The sequence below is a fragment of the Lathyrus oleraceus genome, chromosome 4 (genome assembly GCF_024323335.1).
Source record: "Lathyrus oleraceus cultivar Zhongwan6 chromosome 4, CAAS_Psat_ZW6_1.0, whole genome shotgun sequence".
Classification (NCBI taxonomy): Eukaryota; Viridiplantae; Streptophyta; class Magnoliopsida; order Fabales; family Fabaceae; genus Lathyrus; species Lathyrus oleraceus.
The window spans coordinates 375,152,808-375,172,906 of record NC_066582.1 but is presented as its reverse complement, the minus strand read 5'-3'; the positions used below and the strand labels follow the sequence as shown (position 1 = coordinate 375,172,906).

At 35.9% G+C, this 20,099-nt stretch overlaps 1 protein-coding gene across 1 annotated transcript; it reads right to left on the bottom strand.

The window, feature by feature from the left end:
• Positions 1–15,718: 15,718 nt before the first annotated feature.
• LOC127075513 (uncharacterized) lies at positions 15,719–19,557 on the bottom strand. The gene is made up of 5 exons (XM_051016978.1): positions 19,045–19,557; positions 17,260–17,380; positions 16,317–16,436; positions 16,151–16,221; positions 15,719–16,049 (listed from the first exon to the last, which is right to left on the bottom strand). Exons 1-5 carry the CDS (start codon positions 19,389–19,391, stop codon positions 15,818–15,820), a joined length of 891 nt encoding a protein of 296 aa, XP_050872935.1. The 5' UTR covers positions 19,392–19,557; the 3' UTR covers positions 15,719–15,817.
• Positions 19,558–20,099: the final 542 nt, after the last annotated feature.

The window sequence follows — 20,099 nt, the reverse complement described above, 5'->3', positions numbered from 1 at the left end:
TGTTTGAACATGAATGGAGTATCTCTTGCCCTCTCCCTCCTCCAAATCCACCAACCCAGGCACAGTTGACTTTCCTGACTGATAGATGAATTTCAGCTTGACTGATCAAATTGAGCCCCAAGCTCCTGATGAAATGGCTCAACCATGAAACCCTAACATCCATAAGCTCAATATAATCATGAAATGATCCCCATATCCATCATAGACCCCATCTCCTGATTATGCCCTGATTGGCCCAATGCAGATGATTAAGGTTGACCAGTGGTCAAAACCCTAATCTCAAGAAATATGCTCCAACACTTGATGATGATGATGTATCATTGTAATCAAGATGAAGACCAACATCCTTGAGAATCATAAAACCCTAATTCACAGCCCAATCCTCAGATGGCCATGATCAGTCAATAAACCCTAGGCTTGCACTTGACTTCCTTATCTCCTGATCAAGACTTGGAAAGATGGCTTGCACACCGTAACCACATGATATGCAATATGAAATGCCTAAAGTCCTAAGATGATATGCAAATATGTTAACGCTAGTCCCAAGAGAGGAGGGCAAATTTTGAGGTGTTACACATGGCACAAAAAATCTCATGAGATTTGGATAAGCAATCATGGAGTTATGGAATTTTGAATGAGGAAAAAAATAAACAATGGCTTGAAACATGTACATGAACATGGCATGGTACAAGGAATAAAAATGCAAATGGCATGGTGGAATGTCCCTCGCCCGGATTCGAAGGGAGGGCGTATTTGAAACTAGCGCGTGCTCACTATTGGACCTGGACACGTGGTCCAGTACATGAGCGCATAACATCAAACACCATGCAGGCAAGGCAATTTGTGGATCAAAACGCGTTCTGGACAACAAAAGCTATGGTTCATACATTGTTCATCCACATTCATGGCTCAAGAACATTTTATCACTAAAATTAACAAACCTTATACCATTGGAAAGATCTTCTAACAAGCAACACGAATCCATGATCATTTTAACCTAATTCATTCTAAATTAAAAGATTCGAAGGAAAACATTTCCATGCATGAAACTTCTAATCCATGTAACTTCCTCATTTCTCCATGAAATTCAATGGTTCAAATTGCAGATTAACCTACTCTCAAAGATCTACCACAAGCATCTATTAATTTCATGAATTATCAAAGTCGAGAACTGACCTTAATTGGATGGCAGAAGTGAAATCGTGTGAATCTGGCTTGGAAAAGCTGAAACAGAAGCTCTATAGTGCTGAGGAAGATGAATGAATGATGGATTGCAGCTCAACAATGCTTGATTTGCTCAGAAATCTCAACTGCCATGGATGAAGCTTGATGCAACAGTTCCAAAAGCTTGCTCGAAATCAATGGATCTTGCCTCTAACCACTCCAATTATGCTCATAGATCATGCTTCAATCAAGAACAAGGCTATGTTTGTGAAGATTTTTGGAGAAAAAGTGAGAGAGAAATTGAAGAGTTTTTTGGATCTCTAGATCTAGATCTGAATTCTGTTATGATTAGTCCAAAAGCAGTTATGATTTAGCTTTTATATGTGTTGTTAAACATGTTGCTAATCACAATTAGCCAAAATGCACATGATTAGTGAAATTGGAAGTTTTGGTGCACATTAGCAAATGGCCTTGTACATGTGGTAACCAATGGAACAGTGCACTTTCTGTCTTGATTCACTTCAAAAATGTTGTTTCTAAGCCAAGGCAAGTGGAATTGAATGAATACAAAGCATAATTTTCAAACTTGACTTTTCCCTCCAATTTTCAAATTCAATTCAAATGAAAAATGCAATATTTTTGTGATGAGAATTAATGAAATGTGATGCATGATTTGGATAGATCATGTTGAAACAAGAATGTGGCAAAAAATCCCACTCCATTTGGCCTTTTGGAGTGAAAGTTATGCACTTTTGAAATTCAAATTTCCTTGACCAATATTGATCCATAACTTGCCAACCACACATGAGAAATTCATGTTCTTGGACTTTTTGGAAAGGTGAGAGCAAGATCTACAACTTTCATGTTGGACAAAATTTCATTTGAAGCATTTTTGGACATGTAATCTTAAGGAGAAAACCTTTCCATTTTTGGCAATTTTGAATTACAAGTCACTTTCTATTTTTGGAAAGTTTTCATCTGACTTTATTTTCTTCATTGTTGATCTTTGAAATGTCAAATGAAACTTGTTTGGACATGAATGAAGTCTATCCAACCCTCTCCCACCTCCAAATCCATCAGTTAACTTCTGGTTGACTTTTGTTGACTGATAGATGAATTGGCTATGCACAGATGAATTTGAGCCTCAAACTCCTGATGAAATGGCTCCAACATGAAACCTTAACTTCCACAAGCTCAATGAAACCATATGATGATCTCTCATCTCAATGAAGACCTCATCTCCTTGACAAGCCCTGATTGGCACAATGCAGATGATTAGGGTTGACCAGAGGTCAAAACCCTAATCCCAAGGAATCTGATCAAACACAATGAATCTCTTGGTGATGACAAGACCATGATGATGATGATGTACCATTTCAACCAAAATGACGATCAATCTCCTTGAGGAACCATGAAACCCTAATTTGGAGCACCAACCCTCAGATGATTACTGATTAGTTCAATGAAACCCTCAGCTTGAATCTCAACCTCTTTATCTTCTGATCAAGACCTAGGAGGATGACTTGCTTATTGTTGCCACATGATATGCAACTATGCAATGACTAATGACCTAAAAAATGCAATGCAATATGCTAAGCTAGTCCCAAGAGAGGAGGGCAAATTTTGAGGTGTTACACCAATCAACTCAACATCTTAAGAATTCTCAACAACAAAATTAGTCTTATGACTTCAACATAATCATACATAAGGAATAAAATAAGCGTTTAACCCAACCCGATGTAACATGATAAGAGCAAGGTAGCACTAGTAAAAGCGACAAAATAAAGAAGTAATCTAAGAGCTACCTTCCACTTACTTCAGCAATACTACTCTTGAGTATCTGCACGATGCCCGTGTAAAGGCAACATTCAAACAGAAGGGGTGAGAATTCATTTCAATAGTAACGATATAGAATGAAGAATAAAGTACAACAACTACACAATCATGCACAATAATATATCACATTCTTACATCAAAATCATAATCAACATCATACACGACAACATCTCAATTATCATCAACATCATACAAAACCACATCTCAATTATCATTAACATCATATGCAACAACATCTCATCCCACAACACATCAACAACAACCAATACAAATGCAACACTTATGCAATGTACTCAACACCGACTCGACATGCACATGGTACCAAATATGAACACTCAGGTTCATCTCACTCCTTGATCCCCACCATAGGATCGATTCCCTCTTGGAACCGGAGCACACCAAAATCGCTACCATCACCATAGGTAATGCTTCATTAATCCCCCATAATAGGAATTAGCTACTCGCACTCGATCCATCACAATGGGATTAAGGCTCACCAAAACTCGTTACCATCAACATAGGTAACGCTTCACTATAATAAGAATTAGCTACTCGCACCCGATCCATCACCATAGAATCGAGGCTCACCAAAATTGGACCGAAGCCCGTACACCAAGATGCATGACTCTCAAATAACATGCATTAACACAACAAGGTTCACCTAAAGGATCCCCACACACATCCTATCATTTATGCATCACATCATTCATCATGCAACAACCAATTCATGTTACCATATGAATAATATCAACAAAATAGCAGTAACTCATCAGCATCTTAACATCATCAGCATAACAACATAATTATCACACCATGATACTACAACAATGAACGATTCATCAACCAAACGTATAAACTAATATATTTATTAACATAGTAGGCATGTAAATATTATTAAAACATATCAACAATCACTACCATGTTATATGTCTGAGAATTAGCTTTCAAACGTCATCAAAATCAGACTTACGAAATAAAAGTAATGACCAAAATCGTTGGGATGTGTCAACAATTCATTACCGAACGTATGAACAAAAACTTCACTAACACGGTAGGCATAGGAATAATACTCAATCAGTTCACTTATCACCATCACATTATATCTCTTAGAGTCAGCTTTCTAATGCTTCAAACCCTAACCCAAAATGATTCACGAGTTGAAAGTTATGATCAAAACCGTGCACAAAGGCATTACTAAAAAGTCGTTGTTTTCTAAAATTTCCAACATAATTTTCATCTTCTTCAACCCCAAAAACGTTCATGAAATAATTGAAGGAGAATTGCCATCCAAGGCGCAGCGGAATATAAAAAATTTCTCCTTTAATGATCCTTACGAATGGGCATGATCAGTGATAGAATCGTTACCTCTTGTGGCGATTCAAACCTTTGGTGCAGATCTCTGATAATGATCAAAACCTTTGATACAGATCCACGGGGCGATCACGAACGTTGAACGATGACAACGTCTCTACTCAGTCCACACGAACGAATTCCTTCAATCGCAGTGCTAGCTGTTTGTGAATGAAGACTTTGAGTGAGAGAAAGAGAGATACGAAATTCCAACTCTTCAATTGTGTTGTATTCCCATACAAAGCTTCTTCACAAGAGCTCTATTTATAGAACCACTTGTGTGGGCTTCAAGCCAAAAAGCCCACTTAAGTACATTTTGGCTCATATCTCATAATATGCCAAAATCACTTAAGTATTTGGTACTTTACCATATTTCGTATTCTTCTTAAGTACACCGTACTTTACGAGGTTCCTTAATTATTCTATCTTTCATCAATCCGTCCTTTGTGTGTGACCCTATAGGTTTTCGAAACGTTGGCATTTATATTAAATCACGCATTTAACATAATAAACAGTGAGCGGTATCTAGCAACACATCACTGCTACCCAAGTCACGAAAATGTCATGTGATCTGACAAAACCTCCTGTGATAATAATTATGTGTATAATTACCCCTTTGCCCTTATGTCTATATTGAACACAAGGTATAGACCGTGTCACCCTTGTCCAATTCAATATTGGGCCCATAGACATTTATCCTATTACGCAGGATTGGCAAATTCCATCTAGGACACTCATGTCCCTCAGCATGCTTCGTGGAGTACTCATTAACTGTCTTTATGGTTATCTAGTTACGGACAACGTTGGATCAGCAATAAAGCATTCGACTCTACATCTAGGATCCATAGTGGTTTCAGGTCGAAGAGTGGTATACACTATTATCACCATGAGAATAACTTATGACACTTTGCATAACTTTCTATATAGTATTCTCATAGCGGGTCAATCCGGTATAAATATTACTCCTAATATTCATACCTATGTTTAAGACTTGATAACTCTTTATCCATGATCCATGAGATGTGATCATCAGTCTACAAACATAATAGTCTTAATGCTTTAATGTTATCCCACTTCACATTAAAGCTCGACTACGGATACTTTAAGAATAGTGCCCTTATGTTTAATGTGTTCTCATGATTAAGTCACACTTAATACATTAAACGGACTATCTATTCTAGGGACTTTATTAATCAACCATAATAAAGAAAATGCCTTTTATTATTAATAAATAAATCGATACAAGTACCAAAAGTATTGGCCTCTAGGGCTTACACCAACAATAATCACCAAAAATATTTTATCCCTGAAACAAATTTATAGCCCTCTATTTCAGATATCCAACTCTTCAAATGGAACTCGATTTAGACTTACGGATCAAACGTTATGGCCAAAACGATTTCTACCGAAAAACATTAAAAAAAATGCTCCGGCGCTGAGCGCGGTCGTGATGGACAGAATGCAGAATTTTCTGCATTTTCCATCGTTGGAGGCCTTTCGGACCTCCGATTTCGATTCCGTAAAAAAGCCAAACGCTCATAGAATTACAACTCATGTAATAATTTAATTATCTAAAGCTAATTTATAGTTTTAACACAATTAAATTATATAATCATTGTTTTAAGATTATGCCTAAAACCTTCAAAATTGTAACAATGGTGAATATAAGTTCAATCATCAAAACAGAAAAACTACACACATATAAGGCACACAAAATTCATCATATAACAATCATCATAGCATCCAAATTAAAAATTATGAATCAAAACATCCAACCCTAAGGAGGTTAAGGGTTCCTCCATTCTACCATTCTACCATGCTCTCTACTATTGGAACAATTCCCACCCTTACCTGAATTCCTTGCAAAAATTCAAAATTGAAACCTTCATTCTCTTCTCTTGATCACCTTTCCTATTTCCTTTTTGCTCATTTTTTCTCAAATGTCACGTACTGTGAAAATCTCCCTAAACCTAGGTTTCTCTTAACTTTTTGTTTATAGGATAAACTTTCCCAAATCACCAACTTGGCCCAAACTTAATTATCTCATATTCCTTCCTCCCACTAACTTTCTCAATTTCTTACATTTTGCCCAATTATTCTATCCTCACTAATTAATAAAATAAAAATAAATAAATAATTATTTTTAATTATCAAAACAATTTTAAATTATTCTACTTACTTCTATTATCTCTCTATACCCCTAACTCAAGGATACATACCCCGCCAACACTCAGGCATAAAATAAATCATCAAAATTCATAATTCAAACAATTAAAATATAATAAAATATCTAATAAAAAATGGGGTGTTACAACTCTCCCTCACTTAAGAAATTTTTGCCCTAAAAAATTACATGAGGATAATAGAGTCAGATACGACTTCCTCAGCTGCTTCTCACGCTCCCAAGTCATGCTCCCACCAGCTGGTCCACCCCAAACTACCTTCACTAAGGCAATCTCTTTACCATGAATATCTTTCACTTCCCGATCCTCTATTCGCACAAATGATACATCATCCACCTGGATCACATGATATGGATCCGAAATATATCTCCTAAACTGAGACACATGAAGATCAGCAAGCAGCGACAAAGCAATCTGATAGGTCACCTCTCATATCCTCTTTAAAATTTGGTACGGACCAACAAAATATGGCATGAGATTTTGAGACTTCAAAGCTCGACCAACACCAGTTACATGTGTAACTCTCAAAAACACGTGATCTCCCTCCTGGAACATAAGGGCTTTCCTCCTCTTGTCATGGTAACTTTTATGATGAATATGCGACGCTATCATCATTTCTTGGATCATCTTAATCTTTTTAGTCGTCAAGTTAACAATCTCAGATCCGTGCACAAAACGTTCGCCTGACTCATACTAACACAAATAAGTTATACACCTCCTACCATACAACGCCTTATATGGTTCATTCTGATATTAGAATAGAAACTATTGTTGTAGGTAAACTCAATCAACGACAAGTAGTTATCCCAAGTACCTCCTAGTTCTAGCACACAAGGCATCAACAAGTCCTCCAAATACTGTATAATCCTCTCTATTTGATCATTCGTCTATGGATGATAAGAAGAACTCAACTTCAACATAGTACCCAAAGTAGCCTGCAGACTCTCCCAGAACCTCGATGTAAATCTCAGATCTCTATCTGATACAATACTTAAGGGATTAACATTCAGCTTCACAATCTCATCAATATACAATTCATCCAGCTTCTGCAAAGGATAATTGATCCTCATCGGTACAAAATGAGCCGATTTGGTCAATTTATCCATAATCACCCAAATTAAATCACATCCCTTTGAAGTCTTCGGTGAATTTGTTACAAAATCCATGGAAATACTATCCTATTTCCACTATGGAATATTCAATGGTTGCATCAGACCCAACGGCTTCTGATGTTTGATCTTTGACTTATGGCAGGTCAAACAAGCATACATAAATTCGGCAACATCTTTCTTTATTCCTGGCCACCAAAACATCTTCTTCAAATCTTGATACATATTCGTAGCACCAGGATGAATACTCAATCCACTTCTATGACCCTCCTCAAGAATACTCCTCTTATGTTCGGGTACATCAGAAACACAAACTCTATCTCTGAACATCATCACACCATTTTCATCAACTCGTAAATCACATTCGTTACCTTGGTTGATTAATGTGAGACGATCTATCAAACTCAAATCAGATCTCTGACCTTCTCCGATCTCTTCAAGGATACAAATCGTCAGCTTCAACATACCCAACTTCACATTGTTAGGAGTTTCTCCACCCACTAACTCATATCTTTGAATTGCTCAACCAGTTCTAACTCTCGAGCCATAAGCATCGACCTGTGTAAAGTCTTCTTACTCATCGCATCAGCTACAATATTAGCTTTACCCGAATGGTAACTCAAATTAAAATCATAACCCTTCAAAAGTTCAAGCCATCTCCCCTACCTCATATTCGTCTCTTCTCATCAAATAAATATTTCAAACACTTGTGATCACTGAACACTTCAAATTTGGAGCCAAATAGGCAGTGCCTCCAAATCTTCAACATGGATACCATTGTTGTCAACTCAAGATCATGCGTAGGGTAATGCCTTTCATGAAATCTCAACTGTCTCTAAGCATAAGCCACAATCTGACCATTTTGCATCAACACACCTCCCAGACCCATCTTCGAAGCATCACAATATATAACAGAGGACTCACTTGGATTCGTCAAAATCAAAATTGGAGCAGACATCAACTTCATCTTGAGTTCTTGGAAACCCTTTTCACAATACCCATCCCAAACATACGTTTGACCCTTTCGAGTCAACTGAGTTAACGGCAATGCTAAATTTGAAAAACCTTTAATGAACATCCTATAGTAACCAGTCAATCTAAGAAAAACTTCTAATCTCAATGGCAGACTTCAGAATCTCCCATAGTGACACGACAACTATCTTTAATAGATCAACAAATATACCACCACTAGAATCACATGACCAAGGAAACTCACTTTATTTAACCATAACTTGCATTTGGGAAAACTTTGCATACAAATGGTTCTCTTTCAATGCCTACAATACAATTCTCAGACCACTCATAGCCTCATACTACCGTCCCTCTTCTTCACTTATAACACCGACACACCCCACAAAGAAACACTTGGTTGAACAAACTTCTTCTCAAGTAAATCTTCTAGTTGCTTCTTCAATTCCCCAACTCTGAAGTAGACACCCTATAAGGAGCCATCGACACCGGACTAGTACCAGGTACTAAGTCTATAGAAGAATCCATTTTGCGCTCTAGAGGTAAATCAGTGATGTCTTCAGGAAACACTTTTAGGAAATTCACACACTCCAGGAAGATCCTGAACTACTCCCTTTCCTCTAGCTTCCAACGAAGCTAACATCACAAACACTTGTGTCATATCCTTCACGGACTCTCTCACTTGCTTAGCTGATACAAACATAAACTCTTCACCTCCATTGAATTTAAATTCATGCTCTAGAGGCAAGTCGCAAATATCTTCAGGAAAACATCAAGAATCACACACCACTGGCATAACACTAGTTGTCACATCGCTCTCTACTCTCTAAGAAACAACATTAACAATACCTGATCGTTTTCCCTAAAGACTTCCCAACTTGACCGGCAGACAAGAATCTCGAATCCATAACATCTTTAGTGTTAGGAACAACACAACTTTACCATCGCCTGAGCTCTTGCAATCAGCGCCGCACTGCACCAACTTATCAAAACAATTGGTAAACATTTGGTTTAAATCCAGCCAATTCATTCCAAGAATAACGTCAACTTGTTCCAACAAAATACAAACTGTACACATCCTCGGGGAACACGTCAGGATACTCAATACACCAGTGGCTCATCTCTAGCCAAAACATCGCTTCCCCCCACAAGGAAGCGACCAAGGAGAACACTTGGCCATATTCCCTCAAGGATCACACCATTTTTCTAATCGACACCATCCTCGAATCCGACCTCTCTTTGGGTTCAGGAAAAACACAACATTCTCAAAATAGGTTAACTAGCCAACACTGCACTTTTGCATGCAGCAACATGATGTCCAAGCTCTATACAGTTGGAACATCCAAGAAAAGCAGACGTCTCTCCCCCACTTGTTTCATTCTCAACCTGCAAATGGAAAATAAAACAAGCATCGACAGTGTTCTCACACACAGGTCGCATACTAGGGAACAAACATAATTAAACAACCTGGTCGGACGAACCGACCTACTCTGATACCACTAATGTAACACCCTAAACCCCACACATAATTTATCACGTAAATTAAATATAAAATAAAACCACATAGGGTGTCACACATTCATAACACACATGACCTGCTCCGTAACACGGGTTTCAACAGTAAATTTCAATATACAAATTTGTAATAAGGATGTTTACACGACATCCCACTTATCTGAATCATACATGGAATGTTTACACAATATCCTTCTCATCTGATCGGTATTATATATTCATATAATAAGACATTCATAACTTGTCACTGCATGCTCACTTCCATTTTAAAGTATCATCGCATTGGAATTATCATCACATTTATGGAAGATAAAGCAAGTAATAACATCTAGTCTCAACTTCAATTGTAATAACAAAATAAGAGAGTTGTAATCAATCAACTCAACATCTTAAGAATTCTCAACAACAAAATTAGTCTTATGACTTCAACATAATCAGACATGAGGAATAAAATAAGCGTTTAATCCAACCCGATGTTACATGATCAGAGCAAGGTACCACTAGTAAAAGCAACAAAATAAAGAAGTAATCCAAGAGCTACCTTCCATTTACTTCAGCAATACTACTCTTGAGTATCTGCGCGATGTTCATGTAAAGGCAACATTCAAACAGAAGGGGTGAGAATTCATTTTAATAATAACGATATAGAATGAAGAATAAAGTACAACATTTACACAATCATGCACAACAATATATCACATTCTTACATCCAAATCATAATCAACATCATACACGACAACATCTCAATTATCATCAACATCAAACAAAACCACATCTTAATTATCATTAATATAATATCCAACGACATCTCATCCTACAACATATCAACAACAACCAATACAAATGCAACACTTATGCAATGTACTCAACACCGACTCGACATGCACATGGTACCAAATATGAACACTCATGTTTATATCACTCATTGATCCCCACCATAGAATCTATTCCCTCTTGGAACTGGAACACACAAAAATCGCTACCATCACCATAGGTAACGCTTCACTAATCCCCCGTAATAGGAATTAGCTACTCGCACTCGATCCATCACAATGGGATCGAGGCTCACCAAAACTCGTTACCATCAACATAGGTAATGATTCACTAATCCCTCATAATAATAATTATCTACTTGCACCCAATCCATCACCATAGAATCGAGGCTCACCAAAATTGGACCGAAACTCGTACATCAAGATGCATGACTCTCAAATGACATGCATTAACATAATAAGGTTCACCTAAAGGATCCGCACACACATCTCATCATTTATGCATCACACCATTCATCATGCAACAACCAATTCATGTTACCACATGAATAATATCAACAAAATAGAAGCAACTCGTCAACATCTTAACATCATCAATATAACAATATAATTATCACACCATGATATTACAACAATGTAACGATTCATCAACCAAATGTATAAACTAATACATTTATTAACATAGTAGCCATGTAAATATTATTAAAACATCTACCATGTTATAAGTGTGAGCATTAGCTTTCTAACGCTTCAAACGGCATCAAAATCAGACTTAAGAAATAAAAGTTATGACCAAAATCGTCGGGATGTGTCAACAATTCATTAACTGAACGTATGAATAAACACTTCACCAACACAGTGGACATAGGAATAATACTCAATCAATTCACTTATCACCATCACATTATATTTCTTAGAGTCAACTTTCTAATGCTTCAAACCCCAACCCAAAATGATTCACGAGTTAAAAGTTATGATCAAAATTGTGCACGAAGGCGTTACTAAAAAGTTGTTGTTTTCTAAAATTTCCAACATAATTTTCATCTTCTTCAACCCCAAAAACTTCCATGAAATAATTACCAATTTTTTTTATCCCTGAAACAAAGTTATATCCCTCTATTTCAGATATCCAACGCTTCAAACAGAACTCGATTTTAACTTACAAATCAAAAGTTATGGCCAAAACGATTTCGACCGAAAAACATAAAAAAGGCTCTCGCGCTGAGCATGGTCATGACGGACAGAATACATAATTTTCTGCGTTTTTCAACGTTGGAGGCCTTCCGGACCTCCGATTTCGATTCCGTAAAAAGTCAAACACTCAGAAAATTACAACCCATGCAATAATTTAATTATCTAAAGTTAATTTACAATTTTAACACAATTAAATCATCTAATAATTGTTTTAAGATTATGCCTAAAACCTTCAAAATTGTAACAATGGTGAATATAAGCTCAATCATCAAAACAGAAAAACTACACACATATAAGGCACACAAAATTCATCATATAACAATCATCATAGCATCCAAATTCAAAATTATGAATCAGAACACTCAACCCTAAGGAGGTTAAGGATTCCTCCATTCTACCATTCTACCATACCCTTTACTATTGGAACAATTCCAACTCTTACCTGAATTCCTTGCAAAAATTCTGAATTGAAACATTCACTCTCTTCCCTTGATCACCTTTCCTATTGCCTCTTTGCTCCTTTTTTCTCAAATGGCACGTAATGTGAAAATCTCCATAAACCTAGGTTTCTCTTAACTTTTTATTTTTAGGGTAAACTTTTCAAAATCATCAACTTGGCCCAAACTTAATTATCTCATATTCCTTCCTCCCACTAACTTTCTCAATTTCTCACATTTTTCTCAATTATTTTATCCTCACCAATTAATAAAATAAAAATAATTAGTTAATTATTTTTAATTATCAAAATAATTTTAAATTATTCTACTTACTTCTATTATTTCTCTATACCCCTAACTCAAGGATACATACCCCGCCAACACTCAGGCATAAAATAAATCATCAAAATCCATAATTCAAACAATTAAAATATAATAAAAAATTTAATAAAAAAATGGGGTGTTACGAATGGCATCTACGAAAAGTTAACGACCAATGGAACTTTAACCCTTGGTAAAGCTTTGCTAGATCTGAGTTTCGAAAATGGAAGCACCGACAAGACTGTGTCTTAACTGACGTTGTGATGCCAACCGAACAAAAACCAAATCGTAATTATATGGTTTGGTACAGATCGGTTGGATTTGAGTTCCTCGCCGAGGATATGTACCTATACGACCCACGCCAGGTAACTTACACATAAGAAGGTTCAACATCTAACCCCCAATAACATTGTCAGACCGGTTACTCACGACCCTCTATCCATCAAAATTTCTGATCCACAAACACACAAACCTACGACCCTAACATGTCAAACACCCAACCACAATACCAAGAGCATACCCTGTACCACCACCAACAAATATATCATCATCAAGACACTCAACATCGCTATGCACCCAACACATCACCCTACCATAGTCGCCTTAGTCAAAACATCCAGTGATCATTTAACACCAATCGTCTCTCCTCCTACTATAACCAAGAAGTCCAAACATCACAAAACCAAAACATGCAACAACCATATGACTACCAAACACCACAACAATCATTTCAACCTTTCCTCGATGCATCATTCACACCAATGTCACCCTTCAATCGTCCTGGTCGCCCTCCAATAACTCAAACACAACTCAATTACTCTGGCATGGGTCACGAACTCAGCTATGGTGGTAGCGTTTCATTGCATACACAAGACTACGCGGATTTGTCTGAATATCTTATGCAATCTCCTGCAGGTGGTTGTGATGTTCCTGGACCCTTAAACACCCGGGGTGAATCATCAACGTGGGTTATGGTCACGCGTTCGGGTAGTTAGGGGATGTGGGACCGGAGGTCGGTTAGATCATCCTGGTCAACTACATTAGTCTTTTTGTGTAAACGCATATTAATATTAATATCAATTGGTCCGATTTCGACTTTTATCTAAAATGTACATCGTTTTTCAAAAAAATATATGAAACACACTTAGGTGTCAGACCAATTTGCGCCTCCTTTATAAATTAACACACGGGCGCCAATTGGATTGGCAGCACTAGGTGCACTAGCCAATCCAATTGGCGCCACCTCTCTAAGTTACAGAGCAGACGTCACCTCTTCAAAATGGGATACTTTGAAAAATAATCTGAAAATTTGATTATTTTGATAATTTTTTAAAAAAATTGGATTATTTTGGTCAAAAATTCCTAAATTTACATGTAATTATATAATAATAATAATAATAATAATAATAATAATAATAATAATAATAATAATAATAATAATAATAATAACAATAATAATAATAATAATAATAATAATAATAATATGTTTCAACAAAAGTATTTATAACTTTATTTATTTTATAATATCTTTTATGAAAATAATATGGCATGAATTAATGATATATTATTCAATATTTTTAAATTTATTTCTGTAAATTATACTAACCATAAATTTTACTCGTGCATTGCAAACGTCTAGTTTACCTAAAATATTAGAAATCAACATTATTCTATAGCATTTTTATATAAGTATTCTATATCATTCTTATATAAGTAGTCACAGGATAACAAAAATCTCATATGTATACATAGAATCATAGACATGGTGCAATGTATAGTATAATTAACTTTAAATTAACAAATACACTCATTTTTACAGTTTTTTTTATTTTTATTTAGTCCATCATTGCATATTCAATTCCATGTTGAACATGTTTATTGTCGTGATTCCCAGTTGAGAAATGTGTCTTGCTCCGAATCATGTTGTGTCCCATTACGATCCAACACTTGTTTGAACCCTTGTATACCATCTTTAGTAACATACCAGTCACAATATTGTCTACACCTTTTAGAAAAATCCCTTTTTTGTTTGTAGATATCATATGTTCCTTCACCATTAGTCCATGATATATGACAATAGAATAACGTTGAACCCCAAATATTAGGATGGAAATCCCACTGAAAATATTCATTATCGTGAACCAATTGATTCCCTAAATCATCATTTTTGGATTTGCAATGAACATTAACATCATAACCTCCTAGATGATTGTAAATGCGCACAGTTGTTTTGGGATGTAAACTAATTTGTTGTACACCGTTTTCTTTTGTCGTACGGATAGGAATTGCGAAAATGGGAACAATGACAATCCAGAGAAATAACAACAAAAGTTGGTTGATAATTGAAGCCATGTAATAATTGTTTGATCGGTATATGTTTTAGTGCTAGACTAGACATACTATTATATGTATATATAGGTGCTATAACTTGGATTGTTTCATATTAAAATATATGGCATGCAAAATTTGTGTCATGCCAAAAGGAGTTTATAAATCAGTTTTGGTTAAATGTAAAGAACGTGTAAATCTAATACATCAATTGAAAACACACTAATTGTAGTTTCTTTTTGTGGACCAACATCATAGGTATTTCACCATGGTCTATCTTTATTCATGGTTAGATCTTGTTGTTCTATTAGAGCTTACCCTGCACACTCGACGCTAAATCACTGCAAATCATCACTTAGTACCAAACTCCCACTGTTGTTATAATACAACCTCGCCAAGGTTGTATAACCCTCAGGAACTTATAAAATAGTTTATTAGATCGACTATAGTACATTGGTAAAAGTTTTAGTGTTTTTGAAATTTGTTTTTTTTTCTTTCATTTTTCCCCCTCCCACTAATGGTTTATAAATATACAATAATGGTTGGAAAACTCCAAGAGATCTTTTCAGATTTAAAGCAGTGTGTGTAAATGATAAGGCAGACATTTTCCTTGATTCTACTTAATAAAAACAATTTGTCTAGTCTTCGATTTCCTCTGGTTTCACAAAGAATTCAATATGAGCTATTCGACCAGGTTGTTGATAGCCAGCAGAATCTGCATAAGAGTGCGAGGCAGGTTTGGAAATTGAAACCAGATGCTGCACTTTTAACATTCCACCTCTCCCAATGCTTAACTTGCTTCCTCTATTTTCTTTAATGACACTACTAGGCATATTAGAAGTTGATGCTCTTAGGAACTTATATTTATACCTGTAAACCATAAGCAAAGAAATGATACATAAATTGATGGAAGGGAAATGGTACCATGCATCTAAGTAAAAATATTCTTTTAAGTTAAAAAATAATAATACTTGAAAGAAGCCCGATGATCACACTGAAATGCTACCAAGAGTTCAGAATTTGCAGAATACATGAAGTCTATCTGAAAATTGATAAACAAAAATTGTGAATATGCGGAATTCAAATTTGAGAGCAAAAAAAAAGCATGTAACCATTCGAGTCGAAAGCATTACAAACCTGCAAGTCCCCGTGTCCTTCAGCTCTCAAGGTAACACGAGGAGGATCTGGCTCCATAGTTATCTGAATGCTTGACCCAGGCCATTCAAGATCCTCAATAGCTTCCTTTAGTGCTGCAGACTAAGGCCAGTTTGGATCAAATTTCAACTTATAGGAGCTTCCCAATTAAAATGATTATATGGTTCATTACTAACAAAAAAGGTCTTATAAATATATAGATGTGCATAAAGTTAGACAAGAAAACTTCAAATAAATTAAGATACAGAAGTTAATTTCAACTTATATGAGACACTGTTGCTTAAAAAACTATTGGATATCAGAAGATTTTTTAATAATTATTTTTCCAAAGTGTCTCTTCAATAGTTTATCCACACTATCCATAGGTGTAGTTTAATAATAATAATAATAATCAATATCAGTTCATCTTAATCATATGTAAAAGCTATGGTTTCCGTATATCAGTTGTAGGTAAGCATGTACACCCATATAATCTAGATTAAAAAACAACAGAAACACAAATTGTAGCTTGTCACATTAAAAACAGAAGCATAAAACCTAACTTATCACTTTAAAAACAGAAGCATAAAACCTAACTTATCATATTAAAAGATACATTGACAACTTCAATTTTTTTACTGCAAATTGCAGAATTCGTAATCAATATTTATGATCATTTTATAAATGCTGTGTGTATTACTAAAAGATTAACTAGTAACTAGTGATATAATGGTTGAATGACAGGTAAACCCCTTCCTATCAATAAACACCTTTATTTTTTTAATTCAATTTCCACCAGTGAATTACATAAAACCCAAAATTTTGTAAATGGCCCTCGAGGTTGCGAGGAATTCGTAAGTACATTCGAAAAATCTAAGGACATCCAAATGATAATGGGTCACCATACAAGCTGATTGGCAAGTCATCCAAGAAATTTATGGCATACCTTAACAGTAAAGGTTAAAGGGTTAGCCCCAGCAGGTTCAAAGTTGTAGTCCCATGCAATAGTATCAGGAATCCTTGTTCTGATCTCTGCACAAATACTGGCATCCGGCGAATCTACAGATCTAAAGATGTGGAGGAAGTACATTTAAGAAACAGTTATGACAATTCTATGAAGTTTTTCGATGTAGAGTTCAAAAGAACGATGAGTGATCAGATCAAGAATTCTACTCAATAACTACCATTATGACTATCATTCCGAAAAGAATAGCATCTTCAATCGAAAGTTTTTACTTGATAAAGAAATTTCCATTCCGTGGAAGTTTTGTTTACAATAAGTAATAAGAATTACAACTTACAAGTGTCTGACAAATTATAATTGGATATTTTGGGGTTATCGGTCACTTTTATCTCAAGCTAAGAAACCTAATTAGATGTAGAAGGTTAGAAGCTGTTAGAACTTGACTTAAATCGTGACAGGCCATCTGTTGGAATTTGTGACAGTCATACATGGAAGTGATTTCTTGATAGCAGGGTGATTTCACGGATAGGAATATGGATCATGCTTCGTTAGTTTTATTCAAGTATGATTTTACAACTACTCATGTGTCAAGCACATATTAAGCTCAATAACTTTTGGTGTTTTCAAATATTGGCCATGGCGGCAGCAAGGCAGATTGTCGTGGCAGGTATTTTGAGGACTGCCATTGCCAATTTGTGAAGGATGGCCGCTCCCTGGCGATTTAACGTGGATATGGCAGCTTTAATTTTATCAAAAGCTGAAGGACACGGGGACTTGCAGGTTTGTAACTCTTTCCCTGTGTCCTTCAGCATTACAACCTTTAATTTTGAGAGCTGAAGGACACGGGGAAAGCACTTTAACATATAGGATTTTAATTTTCTCAACCTCAAATAATAAATCAAATCATCGTAAAACAAATATGATACAGTGGATAACAAATATGATACATAAATGACAACTATAAACTTGATGCTCGATGGCTAAAAGTGAATTATGGTGTTAGTCCAAAAAAGACTTTCATATAAACACAGCATTGCAGACTATGGTGCCGCCGTGGCAGATATTTCATCACAAACTGCCTATAGCAGCTTGAAATGACAAACTTCTCCTATTATGCCATGCACAATCGATAAAACTGCTACCGTGCCATTTCATGTACAGTAGTGTACATCTGACAGTGCAGCATCCAGCTGCAAGTTCATGGAGATAATGCCTTACCTATATTTTATTTTATTTTGGTCTCTAAACTTTCTAAGAAACACGACACCTGTCAAGTCTCAACTGCCCAACTCCGCATAAAAATCTTTATTGGAAATGGAAAGCCCATTGTTCAAGTACGATCACATTGAATGTCACATAAGCAAGTATGGTTGCGAGCATAAATAGCAGCTTGAACAAGAAGTTTAAATCCTTACATTCACGCAATAGCAGCATGACTACATCAAAAACATGATTCCCTAACTGTCAGGAATCCTCTACTTTCATAATTGGAACCAAAGCAGGTCGCCAAGCAATGCACATAGTGACAATAAATCACCATGTTCCAAACATACAAGTGTGTATAAATTTGACCTAAATCATCACTATAACTTTGTTGAAGCCCTAAATTATAGTGTTAAGTTAAAATCACGGCATCACAGAGCATGATTCTGACAAACTCACTACATATCCCAAACATCCACATTCCACAAACATCATATATAAATATAGCAATTTATATAATTTTTCAATGAAAAAAAAGAAAAGAAAAAGTTAGCAGTTACATACTTGAGAATAACTTGCATATCAGGACCTGGATACTGAATCTGAATCAAATTGGAATGAGCAGGAACCGAAAAGGCGTTCAAGCAATCAACAAAAAGCCCTAAACTCACTCCAAAACGAGGTCTTCCTTCTGCATTGTAATCATAGCGAATGAATAGCTCTTTTTTTAGATAAACCTTGGCTTGGAGGCACCCACTTTCTTCGACGATCAAAACGATGCCGTGTTCGGATAACTCCAAGACGGCATCTTGCTGGCGTTTCCACCTGACGGAGGTTAAAGCGTCGACTAAGCCTTGAACGTTTTCCAGTTGGCATAAAACGTCCGGTGCTTCTTCGTCCATTCCTGACATCGTGAGTATGGAACCCTCTGCTCTCTGCAAACTTCAAGTCGCACAAGTTGCATTTACTCGAACTTGGAAATTTGGAAACTCATTCCTTCATTTTTCAGATTAAACTTGTGTTTTTGCTGCTACCTATTTCTCTTAGGTCGGTTCCTAACTCACTTTTTAAAATAAAAAATAAAAATGGGGAAAGTTATATGTCTCATTTGCATTTGATCATTTTAAAAATAATAAATGAAATGAAGTAAATGCTGATTTTTTTTAAAAGGAGAAAATTAGGGTAACTTTGAGTTTTTATTGAATGTGGCATTGGACTTGGACTTGGACTGAGATGATTTTTATTGGACTTTGAAAGAGGATAACTCATAATTCAATCAGTTCGAACAATATTATAAAGGGCAACAAACGAGTTAAGTAGGAGTGACTCGACGAGTCAAATGGGTCGCGCTGATAATGTCCTGACCTTTTAAGAACTGTGTCACTATGACAACTCACCTGAAGACGGTGAGTTCATGGATCCCCAAACTCTCCGAGGAGATTTAGGGTGTCCTCATATAAGAAAACTTTAAATGTCTATCAATGTCGAAGTTTGATGGAAAAACCCTATGAGCACATCGCCACCATCAATACTTCGAAGACAATAATTTTCTCTTCTGTCTCCTTGAAATGCAAACTCTTGTCCAACATTTTCAAAGAGACAACTCTCAAGTGGTTCAT

Bases quoted from the DNA above. Each gene is read 5' to 3' on its own strand.
- LOC127075513 (XM_051016978.1), bottom strand. From the start codon at position 19,391: ATGTCAGGAATGGACGAAGAAGCACCGGACGTTTTATGCCAACTGGAA. The intron at 17,381-19,044 runs GTATGTAACTGC...CCACATCTTTAG, and splicing joins GATATGCAAGTTATTCTCAA to ATCTGTAGATTCGCCGGATG. The intron at 16,437-17,259 runs GTATGCCATAAA...AACTGGCCTTAG, and splicing joins CTTTAACCTTTACTGTTAAG to TCTGCAGCACTAAAGGAAGC.